This window comes from Tasmannia lanceolata, unplaced genomic scaffold (genome assembly GCF_043159265.1).
Source record: "Tasmannia lanceolata isolate RefF3 unplaced genomic scaffold, GAP_Taslan_0.1 ptg000016l, whole genome shotgun sequence".
Lineage (NCBI taxonomy): Eukaryota > Viridiplantae > Streptophyta > Magnoliopsida > Canellales > Winteraceae > Tasmannia > Tasmannia lanceolata.
In genome coordinates this window covers 7898237-7920935 of record NW_027518693.1, presented here as the reverse complement: position 1 = coordinate 7920935, position 22699 = coordinate 7898237, and the positions used below count along the sequence as shown (strand labels likewise).

The 22699-nt window shown below is 37.9% G+C and overlaps 1 protein-coding gene across 3 annotated transcripts; it reads left to right on the top strand.

Moving 5' to 3' along the window:
• Positions 1–290: 290 nt before the first annotated feature.
• On the top strand, positions 291–21298 carry LOC143848205 (acetyl-CoA carboxylase 1-like). Of its 3 annotated transcripts, none has more exons than XM_077357090.1 (32): positions 291–313; positions 2173–2548; positions 2668–2874; positions 2981–3142; positions 3860–3952; positions 4177–4272; positions 4433–4606; positions 4688–4781; positions 4879–5066; positions 5158–5208; positions 6736–6775; positions 6912–7036; positions 7176–7292; positions 7430–7504; positions 7607–7663; positions 7765–7869; positions 8633–8719; positions 10854–11045; positions 11617–11805; positions 12408–12518; positions 12656–12745; positions 12909–13085; positions 13498–13575; positions 13738–13860; positions 15775–16044; positions 16271–16626; positions 16757–16994; positions 17097–17446; positions 17540–17753; positions 18266–18445; positions 18562–20715; positions 20839–21298. In XM_077357090.1, the coding sequence occupies exons 2-32, from the start codon at positions 2174–2176 to the stop codon at positions 20893–20895; spliced, it is 6825 nt and encodes a 2274-aa protein (XP_077213205.1). In that variant the 5' UTR covers positions 291–313; position 2173; the 3' UTR covers positions 20896–21298. The 3 variants fall into 3 exon arrangements, with proteins under 3 accessions (XP_077213205.1, XP_077213204.1, XP_077213206.1); XM_077357089.1 differs by lacking the exon at positions 291–313 and adding an exon at positions 349–517; XM_077357091.1 differs by lacking the exon at positions 291–313 and having other exon boundaries at positions 2321–2501.
• Positions 21299–22699: the final 1401 nt, after the last annotated feature.

Here is a 22699-nt window from a genome sequence, read left to right as displayed (position 1 = left end):
CATCTCCTTCAATCCATCTAAGAAAAGAAGGGTTGGTCGACTATACCACCCAACTCACAGTCAAACATGACCCACACGCAACCATCTCAAGAAAATGAAGAGAGAAAAAACAAATCACCCCAAAATGTTATTTTTATGAGATTTGGAGCTTTTTTGGCCATGGCATTTGTTTGTTTCTTCCCTTTAACTTATTGAGATGAGAGAGAGAGAGAGAGAGAGAGAGAGAGAGAGAGAGAGAGACGGAAGGGATTGAATTTTCTGATTATGATGGTAATGAGGGTAGTTGGGAACTACTACAAGAAGAGGTGGGCAGGTATCACGTGGCGCTTTAATTAAAGCCCCTTAGCACCCTGTACCTTCTCTGCATTCTTTGTTCTTCAATTAGACAAATGGGTTTGATTGGATTTCTGTGTCTTCTTCAATATTGAAGCTTCAGAACAGAAAATAAGGATTTTTTTTTATTCTTTGTGCTCTTCTTTGGTTGTACGAATTCTGGGTTTTCTTGCTTGTCTCTAAGGTCAGCTTACGCATTTCTCCATTTTTCCCTTCTTCTTTTTTTTCTGATTTCTTTCTTTTGATTTTGTTTTCTCTTTTTAGTGTTTTCCATTTCTGCTTCTGGGTTGTCTTGTTCTGTGTTCCTGCAATGGAGTTTGGATTTTATTCTTACAGGGATGCTTGCATTTAGAGAGATATGGATGTTTTAGAGATGTAAATTACTGTTCAAGATATCAATATGTTGAATTGATTGATGTTTGGTTAGTCTCTGCACTGATTTTGCTAGTTTTTCTGTTTGGTATGAATTTCAATTTTCATACTTTTAGTCTGTAGTACATATGGATTCTCTTTACAAGCCTAAATGCTTTAGTGGCAAGGTTCATGACCTAATAATGTAACAGTAGCACATATGATTTTTTTCTGAACTTATAATTTTCTAGGTTGGTTGAATTGATCTGGATTACCTAGGAACGCTATTATTATGATAAACTGGCTTTATAAATATTATCACATGCTTTGGCTTTTAGGATCTGGTGGTACCATACCTTTTTGGGAGAATTATATGGCATCATGGATTCTTTGCTGTCTCATTTGCATCTTTTTTCCCAAATTGGTCCCATTTTCCTTTTGTCAAGATCTCACAGGGATCTTGCTTTTTGGACTTCAACATTCAGTTCATCTTCAATAGGTTCTGACTTTGATGTACCAATCGATAATGCTTTGACTATTGCTGAAGCAACCACTAGAAAACCAAAAATGGCTAGATAAGTCTAAAATGCGTGGAAACAGATATTCTCAGAACAGTTATCCACATTGTTTCTCCATGATAGAAAGGTAAAGTGTCCCATGTCACATAATTGATACAAGAAATTGAAAAAACACTTAAAGAAAAAGTTTAGAGAGAGAGAGAGAGAGAGAGAGAGAGAGAGAGAGAGAGAGTGCACCAAGAATTGCACTACAAAAACAGAAGCATAATTAATTGTTTAAAATTTCATTCCACCCCCTCCCCTCCTCTGAATTATTATGAAGAAAAGAATGGGGTATATTATGGACACCAGTGCTAAAATCCTCTGTTGTATCAATATGGGTACGCATGTCGGAATCCAACATGGGTATCGAGTGTCGGATTCGACAAACTTCAAAAAGAAAGATTCGTGGATTCGCCAAAACATTTTAATCAATTCTAAAATTGTAATTATAACAAGTAATATATTAAAAATTGTAATAGATTATGTGAGTATAATGTTTTGTTTTCATATACCAAACTTAATATTAGGATGGATAACACTCAAAACATACAATAATTGTAAAGTTGTGGTACTAGTATTCAGAAAAAAACAAATAATAGAGACCTCGAAGTGTCGCCCATGGGTACTTCGCCCACTCAGAAGGATCCATGTAACATAGCGGAAATCTTGATTGAAGAGATGTAGGTAAGCATGAGAAGCAGAGAAAAGTTATGACGGAGTGGAGGAGCTCACCTAGCAGTGGAGAACCCCATCAGCCAACTAAGAGATTTTACTGTACTGCTAAAAGTGATATGTTCTTACACGTGTTTGCAAAGGGCTTGCCCAAGTTTTAACTATCATGAGATATGGCAAATAATAAAAAAGAAAAAATAATTAATATCGACTTCAATATTTTTAACCTGTTGATTATTTGGTTCTGCCAATGCAGAATGCCTGAAATACAAAGGGGGACAGTTATGGGTGATGTTTTGCGTAACAATGGGATCATGAATGGAAAAGTCCTTCTCAGGCAAGCGACAACTTTGTCTGAAGTTGATGATTTCTGCCGAGCGCTTGGGGGGAAGAAGCCTATCCACAGTATCTTAATAGCAAACAATGGAATGGCAGCTGTGAAATTTATGCGAAGTATCAGAACATGGGCTTATGAAACTTTTGGAACAGAAAAGGCCATTTTGTTGGTTGCCATGGCAACTCCAGAAGATATGAGAATCAATGCAGAACACATTAGAATTGCCGATCAGTTTGTGGAAGTTCCAGGTGGGACCAACAACAATAACTATGCAAATGTGCAACTCATTGTGGAGGCCAGTACTCTATTTGATTTCTAATGTTTTGAGTCTAATTACTTTTATTAAGGATCATACTTAGTAAGCCTTTCCATTATTCTTTATGTGCTCAGATGTAAATTTTGTCTTATTCACAGATGGCAGAGATAACACGTGTTGATGCTGTTTGGCCTGGTTGGGGTCATGCATCTGAAAACCCTGAGCTGCCGGATGCTCTAGATGAGAAGGGAATAATATTTCTTGGGCCTCCGGCTTCATCGATGGGTGCATTGGGAGATAAAATTGGTTCATCTCTGATTGCTCAAGCTGCTGGAGTACCGACCCTTGCATGGAGTGGCTCACATGTAATTCATTTTACTGGTTTGCTTTTATTCTTCACCCTATCAAAGTAATTAGTTTGACAAACTTTACGTATATGAGAGTTTATTCAATATTTGACCATTTATTCAGGTAAAAATTCCTCCAGAAAGTTGCATGGAATCTATCCCAGAGGATATATACCGAGAAGCTTGTGTTTATACAACAGAGGAGGCAGTAGCTAGTTGTCAGGTGGTTGGTTATCCTGCTATGATCAAAGCATCTTGGGGTGGTGGTGGGAAAGGGATAAGAAAGGTTTGTCACCAACTCAGTCACATGTGGTTTTTTTTTCAGTCTGACACCTCTGTTGTTTCTTAGTTAGCATATCAAATGTCAAACTAAATTGGCTTGATGTGAAGTACTTTTCCGATCGAATCTTTGCCCATGAAATGTTGGTTGAGGTGGGTTAAATCCAGCCATGACATATTCATGGCACAAAAATTATAATTTAAGATTTAAAGTGATAGCAAATAGGTAGATAACCCAGTTTCTAGGTTGTGCTACTTATTTCTAATTACTGTTGTCAAAAGAATTTTTACAAAGATATAAAAATGATGTCAGATTAGTTTAGTTGGTGCAGCATTCATTGGGTGGTGAGTATAGAACTGAATCTGCATTTTGAAATCCAAATAATTCAAAACCTTAGTATGCTTTTTTTTATATTACTGAAGACTACGTGGGATATTTCTTTTTTTGAACCGATTAAAGAACCAATTGGAACATAAAATAATATAGAGGTCCCGTTATAGAGTATGCCTAGGACTATTTTTTATGTAGGTCTATTGTCCCTGTTTGAACGGCATGGAATTGTTGGATTATTCTGTTTTGAAGCGAACATGTTGGCTTCCTTAATTTCTATCTGGTGTTATAGCGTTTGTTACTTTTCATGTAAGATGGACTTTGTTTGAATTCATTTGGGATATTGTTTCCAATATTCAATCAAAATTTACAGTACCCTCTTTAACTTTGTAGGTCCATAATGATGATGAAGTAAAAGCATTGTTCAAGCAAGTTCAGGGTGAAGTTCCTGGCTCTCCAATATTTATAATGAAGGTTGCTTCCCAGGTTAGACCTTCCTCAAAAATCCGATCTGTTTAATCAATAATGTGATAACCATCTTTTTAACATTGGCTGTAGCATGTAAATCTGAAACTGAGAAAGGAAAAACAAATTGAATGGGTCTTGTAATGGACATTCGAAAGGAGTAGTTTTCATGGAGAAATTTCTTTTCTATCCCACAGTTTCTATAGTTTAACCAAATTGACAATAACTGCGGTTTATGCTTTCAGAGTCGGCATTTAGAGGTTCAGTTACTCTGTGATCAACACGGAAATGTTGCAGCTTTGCACAGCCGTGATTGCAGTGTTCAGAGGAGACATCAAAAGGTAACTTCCCTTGCCGATTCTGTATTATTATTATTATTTTTTAAAATTTGGATGTTAATCTCCGAACACGCTAAAGTGTAAGTAGAAGTATCCTATAAGTATCAACAGAAAATGTTTTTAATGGCTTTTTTTATAATACAACACCTTTTTTGTCCAATAGATTATTGAGGAGGGTCCAATTACAGTAGCCCCATTAGAAATTGTGAAACAGCTGGAGCAGGCGGCAAGGAGGCTTGCTAAGTGTGTAAATTATATAGGGGCGGCAACTGTTGAGTATCTGTATAGCATGGAATCTGGCGAGTACTATTTCTTAGAGCTCAACCCACGATTACAGGTTTGTGTCACTCTGTGATTTCATATTACATTCTTTTTATAATCTTTTTCGGTTTTTTATTCACAATTGATTTTGTTTTAGGTTGAGCATCCTGTCACCGAGTGGATAGCTGACTTAAATTTGCCAGCAGCTCAAGTTGCAGTTGGGATGGGCATTCCTCTCTGGAAAATTCCTGGTATTACCTAACTTATTTTCCGTGACCATTACATGAATTATGCTCACATGTGTTTTTATGCTGATTACTTTTTTACTGTTGTACCTCTTTTTAAAAGAAATTAGGCGTTTTTATGGAATGGATTTTGGTGGAGGGTATGATGCTTGGAAGAAAACAGCTGTTGCTTCCACCCCATTTGATTTTGATAAGGCGGAGTCTGTCAGGCCAAGAGGCCATTGTGTAGCCGTGCGTGTGACAAGTGAAGACCCAGATGATGGTTTCAAACCTACTGGGGGGAAAGTTCAGGTTAGATCCGTGGGCATGAAAAAATATCTTTTTAATGTTTTTTGATACGCTTTTGTGATGAGATGGATTGAAATTGGTTTATTTCTTGCAGGAGCTAAATTTTAAAAGCAAGCCAAATGTATGGGCATACTTCTCTGTTAAGGTATATCTTCTGGGCAACTACCTGTATTAAATACACTTTTTTAGCGGCATAATGATTTCAGTGTAGTTTTAAATTTGGGTATTGTTTTTTAAATAAAATGTCAGTGTTGTTTATGTGCACTTGAAATAGATTAGCTCATAGAACTTTCCTTATCTTTCTAACACATTTCGTTTTGCTTTTCTACAATAAAAATGTTGTAGCTACCGCTCAAATCCTTCCCAGTTGTTTTATAAATTGTTGTGGCTTAGGTCTTTTGATTTTGGATCTGTGGTTCCATGAACTTCATCTGGTCATATCTTTTTTCTTGTTCCATTGCATTCTTAGTGTCTGAAAACATCACATTGTATTTTTATTTTTTTTTGGGTTTTTTTAAAGCAACCATTCATTTTATTTTAATGGAAGTTTTCCCTAAAATTCTAAATTCTGCCAAATGTTGTGGTCATGGTGTGTTATTGAGAATTTTTCTGTTTAATTCTTAAAGGCTTCTAAACAGAAGAAACTAATTTTCCATGCTCTGAACTATCATCAATTAAATACAAAGAATGCATTTAAGGTTTAAATAAATTATATTCTTGATATGGAGATCATAGCTTAAGATAATTGGTCCAATTGAACTTAATGATGGCGGATGAGACTTGGACTTCTTTGTGGGTAGAAGCTGTAGTGCAAAATTGTTCCTGACAATTGTAAACTTTTTCTTAAGAACAATCAAGTCTCGCATTATTGAAGTATGATTACTTTAGTTTTATTGGGTGATTAGAAATAATTTCTTACATGATGGCTGAACACAACCCCCCCCCCCCTCTTCTTTTCATTTCTGGAAATTGCTTGGGGTAAAAAAGGAAGTATCCACTTTGTAAGGATGTTATGCATAATTGATGAAATAAAGGGGTGCATTTAGTGTTTCCGCTATGTTCAAGTAAATGGAGAGTTATTTTTCTGAGCATCCGACTCATACTTAAATAATTATGCATGAGATATAATGATTTTTTTCTGAAAAGGTATTAAGTAAACAGGGAATTGAGAAGCCAAGGAAAAAGATATCACCACAAAGAAGGAAAATATATCAGAACGCTTGAAAACTTGAAAGAGAGCATGCAGATGTTTGACTAGTCTAGTTAAGGTTTTGTACTTGATTTACTATTTCTTGGTCATAGTGAACCAAACATCTTCCTATGGTATGCAGATATAACTGATTGGTGGTAACCTTGTTATGTACATCTGTCGATCTTTTCATGTTGTTATCTCTGTTTGGATAGTATGCCAAACCAAACATTCATGGCAGAAGTAAAATACTTTTATGTGTCCCTGTCGCCACCCAACAAATTTTGCAGATCTTAATCATAACATGCCTTTCAAAAGATTGAAATTGGTAGTTCTTTATTTTTGTAACCCCATCTATTCCTCACAATTATGTCAATTAATTCATGTTACCACTTAAGTAGGACGTGTCCTTGCATGCTTGTTAATATAAGTTCCTTGAGTTTAAGAGGAGACTTACTGAATGAACATTGATGTAATTTGCAGTCTGGAGGAGGCATTCATGAATTCTCCGATTCTCAGTTCGGTAAGTAGTTGGCAGAAGTTTCTGAATATGCTTAAATTTATGAATCCCTGCCTGACTATATTTATGTACATAAGTGGGACTTTTTGGACTCTCATTCTTTAGTATTGCGTTGCTAAAACTATGATTTCTATCTCAGGACATGTTTTTGCTTTTGGGGAGTCGAGAGCCTTAGCAATAGCTAATATGGTTCTTGGACTAAAAGAGATCCAAATTCGGGGAGAAATTCGTACAAATGTTGATTACACCATAGATCTTTTACATGTAACCTCTTCATTCTTTTGCTATTCCATTCCTTCTACCATTCATGTCTGGATTCTGATTCCCATAGTTTGATTTATGAACAAAATACATTAAGCTCCAACCATGTGCGTTGAATGTAAGATATTGCCTTTCATTTCAGGCTGCAGAGTACAGAGACAACAAAATCCACACAGGTTGGCTGGACAGCAGAATTGCTATGCGAGTTAGAGCCGAGAGGCCTCCGTGGTACCTTTCAGTTGTTGGAGGAGCTCTTTATGTATGCACAGCTAATTTAACTAATAGTTATTTGAGTTTAATATGATTTTATTATATTAACATTTATGGAATGCGTTCAATTCTAGAGACAAAACCTAATTAATGTAATTCCTTTTCTTTCTCTTTTTTGTATCTTAGAAAGCATCAACTAGCAGTGCATCCATTGTTTCTGACTATGTTGGTTATCTTGGAAAGGGGCAAATTCCACCAAAGGTACTTAGTTATATCTTCGCCTTGGTTTGTGTCCATATGTTTGGACATTGTTAGTTTATTCTTATTGATATAATTTAATAAGTGGGCCTCCTTAAATTGCAGCACATATCGCTTGTCAACTCTCAAGTTTCCTTGAACATTGAAGGAAGCAAATACACAGTAAGTATTCGTATACCTTTGACTCCAATGATACATTTTATCAATCTCGAGTTGGTTTAGGAGCTGTTGGATACGTCACTAAGTTCAAGGTTGTAGTTTAGATTGAAATGGTAAGGGGAGGACCGGGCAGCTACAGATTAATGATGAACCAGTCAGATGTTGAAGCAGAAATTCATAGTTTGCGCGATGGGGGGCTACTAATGCAGGCAAGCATTCTGTTTTCCTTCGTTTTTCATTTCATTTTCATTGCTGATCTTATTATTATGTACCGATTATATTAGTCTAAATTGGTTTATTAGTTAGAACACCAGAAGACATTCTTGCAGACAACTATCAATTTATGCTAGTTCTGGACTGCCTAGACATTCTTGCATACAAATTCACCCTTAAGAAAGCTGTAATTTCACCTCTTGGAAAATGTATTACTATTACCATCATTCTCTGGAGGGCATGTTTTGTGGTGGGAAATGGCAATCCTTGGAACAAGGTGCAATAAAAGAGGAAACGATAGTGTACTGAGTTATCCAATTTTTTCTTTCAAAATTTTAGGCACTAATTTTCTGGAGGGCATGTTTTGTGGTGGGAAATGGAAATCCTTGGAACAAGGTGCATTAAAAGAGGAAACGATAGTGTACTGAGTTATCCAAGTTTTTCTTTCAAAATTTTAGGCACTAATTCTCTGGAGGGCATGTTTTGTGGTGGGAAATGGAAACCCTTGGAACAAGGTGCATTAAAAGAGGAAGTGACAGGTTACTTAGTTATCCAAGCTTTTCTTTCAAAATTTTAGGCAGTCAATATCAGTGACCCAGTTCTTGTGGTGATCATTCAAAAAAAAAAAAAAAACAAGCACTTGTGGTGAAATGAATGATTGAAATTAATTCATATATTTTATTCTGTGGCTGAGCATTTTAGTAGTCTTACTAGAATTGTTTCTAACTTAGATCTGATAGTTCACTGTATCTATTACAGTTGGACGGGAACAGTCATGTGATATATGCAGAAGAAGAAGCAGCTGGGACCCGCCTTCTTATTGATGGGAGGACTTGCTTGTTACAGGTGAGATCAAGTATTTCCTTTCCTATATTTCCTTTTAATGATAGATAAGTAATTAAGTATCAACAAAGACTCCTTCATTGGTTATGTTTGTGCTCTATTTAGTTTGGGTTACACATTTACTCTCGATTTTTTTTTTAAATCTCACAATAAACCGCAATACTTAAAGGAATGCAATATTATCGCAAGTATTTAAAAAATAAAACATTATCATTTCTTTGCTTTTGTGCAAGATTTTCATGCCATTATCTTCACGAGATATTATCACGAGTTTGCCACAAAGTATCCAGTTGTCTTCCTTCTCTTGACATCACGTCATCAATGGGGGAGGGAGGAAGGGAAGGAGGGAAAATACATTTAGTAGTTTTTGTGAGAATAAATAAAACATACGTTACACATGGCAAAGCCCTTCATAGTGAAGCCCTGGCTTGGTCGCATGTGGGTGTCTACAAAACCCCTTCTTCTATTGGGTACAAAAACCCTTCTTGGTCACATCCAGCCAATCAGGAGAGAGGGACTTTTTTTTCCTTTTAAAGGCATTACTTGTGATGTTACGTAAAACACACTTACAATTTACAATTTTCAAGGAAATGTATGCAATTCGATAGTTTTTTAGTTATATAACATTTACTAAAGTTATATTTTATTTTCATGTTAAAAAAAGTCATATTATATAGGTTAATAGCATTTAGTATTTACTTCAGTTGTTTTTGAAGTTTTCTTTTATTCTTATATTTTTTTAAATATTGTATTTGACTGATATAAACTGAGAAAAAAAAAATCTTCCAAAATCTACCCCATTCCGAAAAATATCTCAATGCACACACCGACATACATATATTCTTGACTGTGCTTGAGAATAAATTATAGTCACTCTACATTACTGAGAGGTTGTTTATATATAAAAAGTAAATTGTTGCTTCAAATACCGAAACTTCTCATATAATTCCTGTAATACAGGATTAAACACACTAGGAAATTCAAATTGCTTGTGATGCACAACAAGGGAAATTTGTTGTGGAAGGTGCCACTTCGTGATCACCAACCTTATTTTCCTAGACGTATTCCATTGTGTTCGTGCCGTGCTGGGCCATCTAAATGGTATTCTGTATGAAGAATGTTAGAATCTTGTGTATATATGAACAGGAATTTTCTGCCAGTAATAATTATTCCAGCAGCATTAACCCAGAGCAACGTCTTCTCTTATTCTTTTTGAAAGGATATCAGCGGGCTTTGCAATGAAAACCTACTTATCTTAATTTTTTATTGATATTTTGTTTTCCTGGTTTTAGTAGTTAGTATCTTTTCTTTTAAGGGGAGACTTGTGTAATTCCTAATTATATAAAGGGCTCGCACACAGAGTAGCAAATAAAGAATTGACTCCATTCTTATGGATCAAGTTAATGAAGATTTCAAACTAATCCCAATATTCAAAACTACCTGTTATCAAATAAAGACCTAAGATTCCTAATTATAAACTTAATCAATTGGTAGTACCCTTGATAAAAGAAAAGGCAAGCTGTGTATCAATTTCTCTTTGACTCCATTCTTATGGATCAAGTTAATGAAGATTTCAAACTAATCCCAATATTAAAAAATACCTGTTATCCAATAAGGACCTAAGATTCCTAATTATAAACTCAATCAATTGGTAGAACCCTTGATAAAAGAAAAGGCAAGCTGTGTTTCAATTTCTCTTTTCTGAGATCCTGTTATCCAATAATGACTAAAATTCCTAATTATAATGTGAAGCTCCTTATAGGCATTAAATTGCTCATGAATGAACTGAGTTTGTATGATACATAAAAAATTGGTGTTCATTGAGTATGGACACATCATGATTGCATTCCAAACTTGCTGTCAATACTGAAATTTTGGATTAGAACAATGGCTACTGAGCTTTTTGTTTCCCTCTACTTCCATGGAGCTGAATTCTTTTCTTTGGCTAGATGGATCATTGATCTATGATTTAACTAATTGACTTTTCATGCTGATTTTGCGTTGGGTTTTTACTACAGTCCATTCTTAGTTTTTCTTTTAGGGTTTTTCTTATGTATATTTTGTAGGCATGTACTTTTAGTCAGCCCGTGTGTGACCAGAAGTTAGCGACAAGATCCTTATCATTGTTTATTTGCAGAATGATCACGATCCATCCAAGTTAGTGGCAGAGACACCATGCAAGCTGCTTCGTTTTTTAGTTTCGGATGGTAGTCATGTCGACACTGATGCACCATATGCAGAGGTTGAGGTTATGAAGATGTGTATGCCACTTTTGTTACCTGCCTCTGGAGTTATTCATTTCATGATTTCCGAAGGCCAGCCAATGCAGGTAATGTTTCTGGTACAAGGGTGTGGCATCTTGTCAGTTGCAATGTCATTCAACTTGTAGAATTTTATTCAATGAATGTAAAACCTTTATGGTCACACGGTTTTTGTTCTTTACCCCCCTATTTCTATCATGATGGTTGTTATGTCACAAATATCTCAGGTATTTTCAAAATATCACATTTTTATCGCGACATTTTCATTAAACGACAAAAATCCCGAAATAATCCTAAGATTTTAAAAATATAGCGATATTTTCATTTTTATCAGAAAATATCTCGATAATATCCCTATATTTTTTCAATATTTTATTTTGTATTTTTCTTATATACTTATATATTTTTTAAATAATTTTATTATTATAATTTTTCCCGATATAAACCCGAAAAAATAAAAAAATTAATATATCCCGAGATTTTCCCTTCCTGAGAAATCCCTGAGAAGGATATTTATGACACAGGTTTGTGTGGTTCAATCTTGTTTTCTAGGTTCAATTTTTCAGGCGAGCATAATGTAGCTGTAGTAGAATTGGTGCACCCATAACCAGAACTAGGCCAAATTCATGTCTGTTACAGGCAGGTGATCTCATTGCAAGGCTCGACTTGGATGATCCATCAGCCGTAAGGAAAGCTGAACCATTTCATGGGTGCTTTCCGCTCCTGGGGCCTCCCACTGCAGTTTCTGGAAAGGTTCACCAGAGATGCGCTGCGAGTTTACATGCTGCTCGGATGATTCTTGCAGGCTATGATCACAATATTGATGATGTGAGTAATGATGGATGATTTGATTAATGATTTAGGCTTTATTGCACTGTTCCAGTCCTAAATACTGAATTTTGTCTGATGTTATGTACATGTACACATGCAAATTAGTTTAAATCCATATCTTGCCAAATTTAGGTTGTGAAACAGTCTGTGATCTATGTAGTAAAATTGTCGGTCACTTTCTCTCTGGTTATTTTATTGATTAATAATGACGTCAGTTAAAAGGTGATTTGGCTTGTCTTCTGGTTCTCTATGTTTTAGTTTATCCTTCTTTACCAGATGTTAAGTTCTCGATCTATCTATTATGAGTTATTTTTCAGCTGACCAATTATGAGATTAAATCATGAATTTTTATATATAGTTTATACGAACGGTTTGCTAATGTCCTATTTTGACGCTTGAACTGGTTCTCTATGCGAAACATTGGCTTGATGGTCCTCTTTCTTGTATTCCTCTCTTTTAAAATTCAATTTTGGGGTTCTATTTTGACGCTTGAACTGGTTCTCTATGCGAAACATTGGCTTGATGGGTCCTTTTTCTTGTGTTCCTCTCTTTTAAAATTCAATTTTGGGGGTCATAACAGAGTAGCACTTCTCTTGCAGGTGGTTCAAGATTTGCTTAACTGCCTAGATAGTCCTCAACTTCCTTTCCTTCAGTGGCAAGAGTGCATGGCTGTTTTGGCTACCCGCCTCCCAAAAGATCTCAGAAATGAGGTTTGTTTATAACTTATGGTGTTTTAATCTTTTTGGGAGGTGACTATTCTTAGTAGTTTTTTTTTTCATCTTGAGATGATTATTTCTAGTTCAAACATTGAACTGAAGTGATGTGCTTTGATTCATACGAATGCCAGCTGGACATAAAATTTAAGGAGTACGAATTGGTCTCAAACACCCAGAAAAATACTGATTTCCCCGCCAAATTATTGAGGGGGATTCTCGAGGTCAGTGGCATTTTAATTGCAGTGTGAATTCCGTTTTTGCTCCTGTGTGTATAGCTCAGTGGACTTTTAGTTCTCTGTTGCCCATTCTTTCCTTCTCTTTGTTTTATTTCCAATTTTATATAGGGGGAAGATTTGAGTAATCAAGAGAGATATTTCACTGCAGGCACATCTCATATCCTGTCCTTCCAAAGAAAGAGCTACCCAGGAAAGGCTTGTGGAGCCTCTGATGAGTCTCGTGAAATCATATGAGGGAGGAAGAGAAAGCCATGCTTGTGTCATTGTTCGATCACTTTTTGAGGAATATCTATCTGTTGAAGAACCATTTAGTGAAAATATTCAGGTCATTTCTCTTCACAAGAAAACATTATGTTTGTTTTTTTTTCTTTAGACTTTTGCATGAAAAACTGAACCACAGATAAGTACCCAGAAATTCTTACTCTGACAAGAACTAACCCAAGGTAAAACCGACTTGACTTGGGTGAGTCAACGATTGACATGCCAAGTTTTTATTGACTTGGTTGACCTAAAGGAGTTTTCATAGACTCAGTTGGACCAAAACCCATTCGATTGGGTCCAGTCTATGACTTTAAAAGTTTCTAAACATCCAAGTACAAAATCATATTCTTAAACAGTCTATGATTGACTTTAAAAGTTTCTAAACATCCAAGTACAAAATCATATGCTTAAATGAGCAAGGTCGCTTATTATTCTTTCGGAATGTCCCTGTTCTAATTATTTATTATTGTTTATAGGCTGATGTAATTGAACGTCTGCGACTTCAATATAAGAAGGATCTCCTAAAGGTTGTGGACATGGTGCTGTCTCATCAGGTATTCACTGAGGTTTCTATATTGATAAGATGTTTATGCTACGACTGTACTTTTTGATTTCTTTTGCTTGTGTTTACATAGTGTCTATCTTGAAACAGTTGGAATCATTAAAGATATGGAGAGAGTCTTAACTGATTACACGTGTCTTTTTGTTGATTGCAGGGTGTTCGAATTAAAAATAAGTTGATACTACGACTTATGGAAGCATTGGTTTACCCTAACCCAGCTGCCTACAGGGATCAACTGATTCGCTTTTCTGTTCTTAATCATACCATTTACTCCAAGGTCCAGGACTCGACTCAACTATTATAATTAACATTTTTTGGAGTTACTTGGTTTGGTGCTTCAAGCCTTGGAAATGGAGTGAAACAATATGTGTGTGTGTGTGTGTGTGTGTGTGTGTGTTTTCAAACCTCATGAAATCCCACCCGTATTACTAAAGCAATTGTCTCCAATAGAAATGATAAAATGGATAGATGAAACAACAGCACAACTGGAATTAATAGTCCCAGATACACCACAATCTAATGTTCTTACAATCCATCGCAAAAGGCTTTTCGCGGCTGGTTTGTTGCATGTCAGACCAGCCACCTCGTGAATGGAGACAAAAGCTGTCAAAAGCTGTTGTCTTCATTAACGAGGTGGCTGGTCTGATGTGCGACAGACCAGCCGCGAAAACCCTTTTGCGATGGACGCTAGCAATTCCCTATATGTGTGTGTGTGTATATATATATATATATATATATATATATATATATATAGAGAGAGAGAGAGAGAGAGAGAGAGAGAGAGAGAGAGAGAGAGAGGTTCCTACACACTAGCTTAAAATACAGTGGGGCCCACATTGTTTGGGTGATCCAAACCATTCATTTGAAAGGCCCTCACATAGATAGGGTGTCCACAAAAAATCAGATCCATAGGATCATCCTAACCATTCGAACTGTGGAGGCAAAAAATGGACTAATTTGTGAAGGCTTATACACGTCCATTTTACCTCCACAAATCGTAGGGTTGGGATGATCCTATGGATCTGATTTTTTGTGGACACCCTATCTATGTGAGGTCCTTTCAAATGAATGGCTTGGATCACTCAAACAATGTGGGCCCTCACTATATTTTAAGCTAGTGTGTAGATAACTTATCTACACAAGTGTGTAGGAACCGTTTTCTCATATATATATATGGTTTCTGAATTTAAAATTTATCTGGTAAGACAAGTGGTGACTTAGCTTTGCATGCTTTCCTAACCTCTTTGAGCGGTAGGAGGCAGTAAATCTGATTTTAAGTTTTCTTGTGGCAGCTATAGAAACAGTGGCCAATAGAAAAAAATATTTAACTATTCCAAAAAAAAAAAAAAATTTAACTTTTTCTCTTTTTTGGGTTTTATGTAACTTTGGATACGTTTTTCTTGGCAGAAAAAATATTTAACTAGTTCAGGTTTCTTAGTTTAAAAGATAAGCAAAATAATTAAAGAGAAGAAAATTTACAGCACGGGCAGATATACTTCCTACCAACAAAGGGGTACAGATTACATAACCTCGCTCTTCTTGCACCTTCTTTTACAAACTTATCAGCTATATCATTTGTCTCTTTATTAGTATGCTTAGACAAAACATGTAAATCTCTAAAATTGCCATTGATTTTATCTATAATATGATTAAAGCAAGTAGAACAAATCGGCAATTTCCATATTACGAATAAAAAGGTAGAAAAATCATTGGGAAGAAAAGCAAGCAATGTATGGAATAAAAAAGGCATTTCTGGAATTGTGAACTGGATTTTGGAGTTGTAAACAAACGAATTGGGAACTTATTGGGAAATGAGGATAAATTCTTGGAAAACTGTTTGTGCAGGACCCAAACACCCCCCCCTCCCCCCCCCAAAAAAAAAAAGGAAAATCATATTTTGAAACTAGATGCTGGAAATTCCAATGAAATCATGTTATGCCCGAGTTTGGTTTCAATTTTAACTCTTCCTAATAAATATAGGGTTACAACGTTCTAAATGCTGTATTTGGAGCTATCTACTGTACTTGTCTCAGTTTATCTGTGCAAATATTATTTTCCCTGTCTTTATTTTATTTGATCAACCTCTCCATTTAAGTTTTGTAAAGACCTCTGAATATTCATCACTAAATTTCGCTCCTATTTTTCTCAAGAAGTACTAAAACTGGGTGCAATATGAATCTGATTTTTGCAGTTGGCACTAAAAGCAAGCCAACTGCTTGAGCAAACCAAATTGAGTGAACTTCGAACAAGCATTGCTAGAAGTCTGTCAGAGCTAGAGATGTTTACTGAGGAAGGGGAAAATGAATATACTCCCAAGAGAAAAAGTGCAATTGACGAGAGAATGGAGGATCTCGTCGGTGTTTCTTTGGCCGTTGAAGATGCCCTTGTCGGTTTGTTTGATCACAGTGACCACACTCTTCAAAGGCGGGTTGTGGAGACTTATGTTCGTAGGTTGTACCAGGTAAATTTGAACCAAGGTTTGAAATTTCGGTTTTGGCCTCAGCCGAAAACGAAATTCCCACTGAAAATTTTAAATTTTGGATTCGGTTTTAAATTTCGGTTCCTGCCGAAATCCAAAATTTCGGTCAAAAAAATTGGATTTCGTCCCAAATTTAAAACCATGATTTTAACTATATTCTTCTGCCATTACCACATTTCATTGCACATCTAATTCTGTCATTTTACAGCCCTACCTTGTAAAGGGAAGTGTCCGTATGCAGTGGCATCGATCTGGTCTTATTGCTTCATGGGAGTTCTCAGAAGAACATATTGAGAAAAGAAATGGCTCTGAGGACCAATCTTCTGATGAGCTAGTGGTTGAGAAACATTGCGAAAAGAAATGGGGAGTGATGGTTATCATCAAATCTCTTCAATTTTTACCAAATGCAATTAATGCTGGGTTGAAGGAAGCTACTCATTGCTCGAGTTTCAAATCTGATCCGAAGATGATGTCAAATGGCTCTTCAGAACCAGACAACCTTGGTAACATGCTCCATATTGTAGTAGTGGGCATCAACAATCCAATGAGTTTACTCCAGGATAGGTATGTACTTATTACTTATCGTGCATAGATATTATTGGAGAGGCAACAAGCCACTGAATGGTGCATTTTTTCGTAATGTTTCATAGCTGGAAGTCCTCATGCTATGTTTTTTTTTTCATCTCATTTGTAGTGGCGATGAGGATCAGGCTCAGGAAAGAGTGAACAAACTAGCTAAAATACTGAAAGACAAGGAAGTGGGCTCCAGTCTTCGTGGAGCAGGTGTTGGGGTTATCAGTTGTATCATACAGAGAGATGAAGGTCGGCCCCCTATGCGACATCCCTTTCATTGGTCAGCTGAAAAGCTTTATTATGAGGAAGAACCTCTACTGCGCCACTTGGAGCCACCTCTATCTACTTTTCTTGAACTGGTTTGCCATCATATCAGGCCAACTTTGTTTATTTTTTATTTATTTTTGTCATGCTGTATTTATCTGACCTTTTTGTTTTGATTGTCATGTGTTCTAATTCAGGAAAAGCTTAAAGGGTATGAAAATTTACAGTATACACCATCTCGGGATCGGCAATGGCATCTGTACACCGTTGTGGACAAGCCACATATCCAAAGGATGTATCTCCGAACCCTTCTTAGGCAACCCAATACAAGTGAAGGATTTTCATTGGGTCAAGGTCTGGACACGGACACAATCCCATCAGAGCCAGATATGTCATATACTTCTAGAAGCATATTGAAGTCCATAACATCGGCACTGGATGAGTTAGAACTTAATGTGCATAATGCAACATTCAAATCAGAGCACGCTCATATGTATCTTTGCATCTTACGCGAGCAACACTTGGATGATCTTGTATCATATTCCAGGTGAACATTTATTGTCATGCCATTTGATTTCCATTTTTGGAAACAACTTGGTCTGTTTTCCATATTATCTCACTTCCAAAGCACTGATGGCAGGAGTATTGATATGAGTTCCGGCAATGTAGAGACTACAGTTGGCACTGTCTTGGAAGAACTAGCGTGTAGGGTCCACGAATCAGTTGGTGTGCGGATGCACCGGCTAGCTGTTTGTGAGTGGGAAGTGAAGCTTTGGCTCACCTCTGTTGGACTTGCTAGTGGTGCTTGGCGGGTTGTGGTAACAAATGTGACTGGTCACACCTGCACTGTGCATGTAAGTATCTACTCCATTTATGATGTTTAACAGGACCTTTTTGGAGCTTGCCGACTGAGAAAATTACCAATTTACATAGGTTTCATATGAAGAAAGTGGGAATTTCTTCCAAATTTATAACTTTATTTTTGATAAATAAATTAGCTCTCTAGGTTCCAAGGAAACTACAGAAACTTCAGCTTCAATCATGGGTCTTATCCATATTTTCTTTTCTCTAAAGCATAGTTTTAAAACTCTCAAGCGTCATCGTGGACTCCCCCGAGTCAAATTCCTTTTCCCTTAGTCGTGTTCCGCATTTTGCCACCGCGTTCAGTATTTTGTCCTACAGAGTCAACAAAATCTCCTTTTGACTGTCCCAGGTTATGACCACGTCAACCGAGTACTCAGCCGCGTCAACCACGTTCTTGGCCGCATCCACGCCAAGTCGACAAGATTTTTCTTGTCCGCATTTTGATTCACATCCGCGTTTTTATACAGTGCTCTGAAGTAACTTGATCATATTGATATTGCAGATATATAGAGAGGTGGAGGACACCAAAATTCATGAAGTTGTTTATCATTCTACCTTCTCTGTGCCTGCTCCTCTACATGGTGTAACAGTGACCGCACCATATCAATCTTTGGGAGTAAGGGATCGAAAGCGTCTTTTGGCGAGGAAGAGCAACACTACTTACTGCTATGATTTCCCACTGGTGAACGCTCTAATCTTTTAGTTACTACCAAGCGGCTTAGTCTCTTGGATTATTACTGGTTGGTTTAACTAGAAAAGTATTTCCATCTAAAATCATTAGGAATTTTGTGTTTGCAGGCATTCGAAACAGCATTAAGACGGTCGTGGGCATCTCACGGCCCAAATAACAACAAAAGCAAGGGTAAATCTCTTCTGAAAGTCACCGAACTCATGTTTGCTGACAAACAAGGAGCCTGGGGTACTCCTCTGGTTCCTGTGGAGCGTTCCCCTGGTCTAAATGATGTAGGCATGGTAGCCTGGTGTATGGAGATGTCTACTCCCGAGTTACCTGATGGAAGGAACTTTTTAGTAGTAGCAAACGATGTGACATTTAAAGCTGGGTCCTTTGGCCCGAGAGAGGACGCTTTCTTTCTTGAAGTAACCAATCTGGCGTGCAATAAGAAACTGCCTTTGATTTATTTGGCAGTAAACTCTGGTGCCAGAATTGGGGTAGCTGACGAGGTAAAATCTTGCTTTCGAGTCGGATGGTCTGATGAGTCGAGTCCCGAGCGTGGTTTTCAATATGTGTATTTAACACCTGAAGACTATGCTCGTATTGAATCGTCTGTGATTGCGCACGAGTTAAAGACAGAAAGTGGTGAAATTAGATGGGTTATAGACACCATTGTAGGAAAGGAGGATGGGTTGGGTGTTGAGAACTTAACAGGCAGTGGTGCCATTGCCGGTGCTTATTCAAGGGCGTACAAGGAGACCTTCACATTGACATACGTGACAGGTCGAACAGTTGGCATAGGTGCATATCTCGCTCGTCTTGGCATGCGTTGCATTCAACGACTTGATCAGCCTATAATTCTTACAGGTTTCTCGGCACTGAACAAGCTTCTCGGACGAGAGGTATACAGCTCTCATATGCAACTGGGGGGCCCGAAAATCATGGCAACAAATGGCGTTGTTCATCTGACCGTGTCAGATGATCTCGAAGGTGTTTCAGCCATTTTGAAGTGGCTCAGCTTTGTTCCTCCCTACGTAGGTGGGCCCCTTCCTATTTTGAGTTCCTTGGACCCTCCTGAGAGGCCCGTCGAATACTCCCCAGAGAACTCTTGTGATCCACGTGCGGCTATTGCTGGTGTCGTGGATAGTAGTGGCAAATGGTTTGGGGGTATTTTTGATAGAAATAGCTTTGTGGAGACGCTCGAAGGTTGGGCAAGGACAGTGGTAACTGGAAGGGCAAAGCTCGGAGGAATCCCTGCTGGAATTGTTGCGGTCGAAACCCAGACCGTGATGCAAGTCATCCCGGCGGACCCCGGTCAGCTCGATTCTCATGAAAGAGTCGTCCCACAAGCGGGCCAAGTTTGGTTTCCCGATTCTGCTACGAAAACAGCTCAGGCGCTGTTAGATTTCAACAGAGAAGAGCTCCCACTCTTTATTCTGGCTAACTGGAGAGGTTTCTCTGGCGGGCAGCGAGACCTTTTTGAGGGGATCCTTCAAGCTGGATCAACCATTGTTGAAAACCTAAGAACTTACAAACAGCCCGTCTTTGTGTACATACCCATGACGGCCGAGCTCCGTGGTGGGGCATGGGTGGTTATTGACAGCAAAATCAATCCAGACCACATTGAGATGTACGCAGAAAGGACAGCCAAGGGCAACGTGCTCGAACCCGAAGGGATGATTGAAATCAAGTTCAGATCCAAGGACCTACTCGAGTGCATGGGTAGGCTCGACCAAGAGCTAATTACACTGAAGGCAAGGCTTCACGAGGCCGAGGTCAGTGGGGCCAGTGGGACTGTGGAAGCTCTACAAAAGAGTATAAGATCTCGTGAGAAACAACTGCTCCCTGTCTACACTCAGCTTGCCACCCGGTTCGCTGAATTGCATGATACATCTCTTAGGATGGCTGCAAAAAAGGTGATAAAAGAGGTAGTTGACTGGAGGAATTCTCGATCGTTCTTCTACAAAAGATTGCTCCGAAGAGTCGTGGAGGGGTCGTTGGTAAGGACCGTGAGAGATGCTGCTGGTGAGCAGTTGTCGGATAAGGTGGCTATGTCCTTGATCAAGAAATGGTTCCTGGCTTCTCAGCCTAATCAAATGAAGGAAGATATCTGGGAGGATGATGGTGCTTTCTTTGATTGGAAAAATGATCCTAAAAACTATGAGGCACACTTTCAGGAATTACGGGTTCAGAAGGTATTGCTTCAACTATCAAAACTTGGGGAGTCTCCGTCAGATTTGCAAGCTCTGCCTCAAGGTCTGGCCGCTCTTCTTCACAAGGTAAAGCATTAATTTTAACGCTGCCTTTTTGTAAAAAAACTTGAGTATTTTCAGTTTATTAAGAAAACAAAATGAAACTGAATAAGATCAACTGTTGACTGCTATTGTTCGAATCTAATGCAGGTTGACCCATCGAGCCGAACGCAGTTGATTGAGGAGCTTAGACAAGTACTCGGTTGATACCATTGATTGCTCAAGGGAAGTTCTATTGGCCTGTTGTTTTTAGCTTCATAATTTATCACATTTCTTGGAAATCAAATTTCATCAGCTTTCCTTGTCCAGTAATAACGCATCAGTTGTAGAGTATCGGCCGTTGAAACTCAGAAGTAGCATCTGCTAATGATCCAGTAATGCTATTATTTGGAAAATGGAAGTCGCACCCAGCGAGGTACAAGAGGTTCTCATCCTTATTCTCTTGATGTTTCAATTTATGTATTGATTCTGGTAAATGTAAATTTTGGTACATATCTTACGAGCTGTAGAAAATTTCAAATCTGGTCTCTATTTGTTTAAGAGAGATCAGAATGAACAAGTTCTTGTTTCTTATGTAGCAATCAATAAATATTGAGGTTGCTTAGTGGTCTATTTAAACAACATTTCCTTTGGAAGCTGATCGTGTCTGACACGAGATTTGAAGATAGAAAACCCAATTTACATGTCAATCAAGTTTTAAGTAGGGGTGTAAACCGATCCAATTTGGATCGAATCCAACATCCACCTGTGTTGGTCACAATCCGTTGACATCACTTATCGGTCAGATGACCGAGGTGGTCAAGAGGCAGAGTATTATCAAACCAGAGTGATCCAAGATGCAATACTAAAATTCAGAAGCGGCATCCATCCCCACATGGGGGTTTAGGGACTCTTTCTTAATGACCAGTGGTGTTGAGGGCTATAAAGTCCCCATGTTAGCCTTATTAGTAAGTGATGCTTGCTGGTTTCTCCTCATTCTTTTAAATGGCCCTGCTACGCCTATCTGCTATAGAGCAGGCCTGATTCCCCTGTGCAGTTACACCGGGTACAGGGTTACTCCTCTGATCTGGCATGATAATAACTCGAAGTATATAACTTTAACAACCTAACCCCCCTTAAGACGGGGTTTCACACCACTTTGGGAAACTGTGCAAGAGATAATAACCAAAGAGCTATGTGGAAGGAGGTTCTTCATGGTACTTCCCCTTCCCCACCCCCCCCCCCCCCCCCCCCCCCCGGGCAGGCAAGAACACTGGGAGGTAGACAATCAGGATCTCATGTGTGGCAGCTGTTGGAACAAACTCCGAATCCAAATCACTAAGAAGCAACACTCTTTTGCTTGAGAGCAGGAAGCGGGTGAGCTGCCCGGGCAAAAGCAGGGGTCGGACTAGATTCGTCGATCTCACGATTCTCAAGTATCTAAGGATTGATAAAGGAACCATGAAAAATGGTTTCAAGAATTTCCTACTTCCATATCATTATCATTAATGGAAATAAGTTCATGGAATGATTGAATTTGATGATCATGAGACATAAGAGAAATCCATGTTCCTTTTACAATTGAGTCTATTTTGTCCCGAAACATGCCCATACTTCTCATGTAAATTTCTAAAAGGCTTATAAATATATCATATAAACATTACATATTATTACATAATGTATTATAATGCCATATAAATTTAGATATTCCACATGGAAACAAAACATCCAAAGAAAAAGAAAAGTTACCAATCCAAAAAAGAATGATGAAAAACCTTTCCTATAATCTAAAGCAAGGATACTTCATCATATAGGAAAAACAAGGAAGGTGGCTTAGGCCCCTGCATATCACACTTAATAATTGGAAATTCTGAAATGTTGGGAACCACAAATCTGACCTCATTGCAGCTGACCCCACCATAGTTGGTTGATCTTAGAATTTTGATTGGTAAAGCATCTTTAGGAGCCCCCTAAGGTTAAGTTCAGCTGTTGATTTTTTTCACCATTGATCTTACTGATGAGGTGGTGCATG

Coding starts and splice junctions, on each gene's coding strand:
- LOC143848205 (XM_077357090.1), top strand. CDS start 2,174: ATGCCTGAAATACAAAGGGGGACAGTTATGGGTGATGTTTTGCGTAAC. Junction 11,806..12,407: donor ATGATCACAATATTGATGAT/GTGAGTAATGAT, acceptor CTTCTCTTGCAG/GTGGTTCAAGATTTGCTTAA. Junction 13,861..15,774: donor ATCATACCATTTACTCCAAG/GTCCAGGACTCG, acceptor TGATTTTTGCAG/TTGGCACTAAAAGCAAGCCA.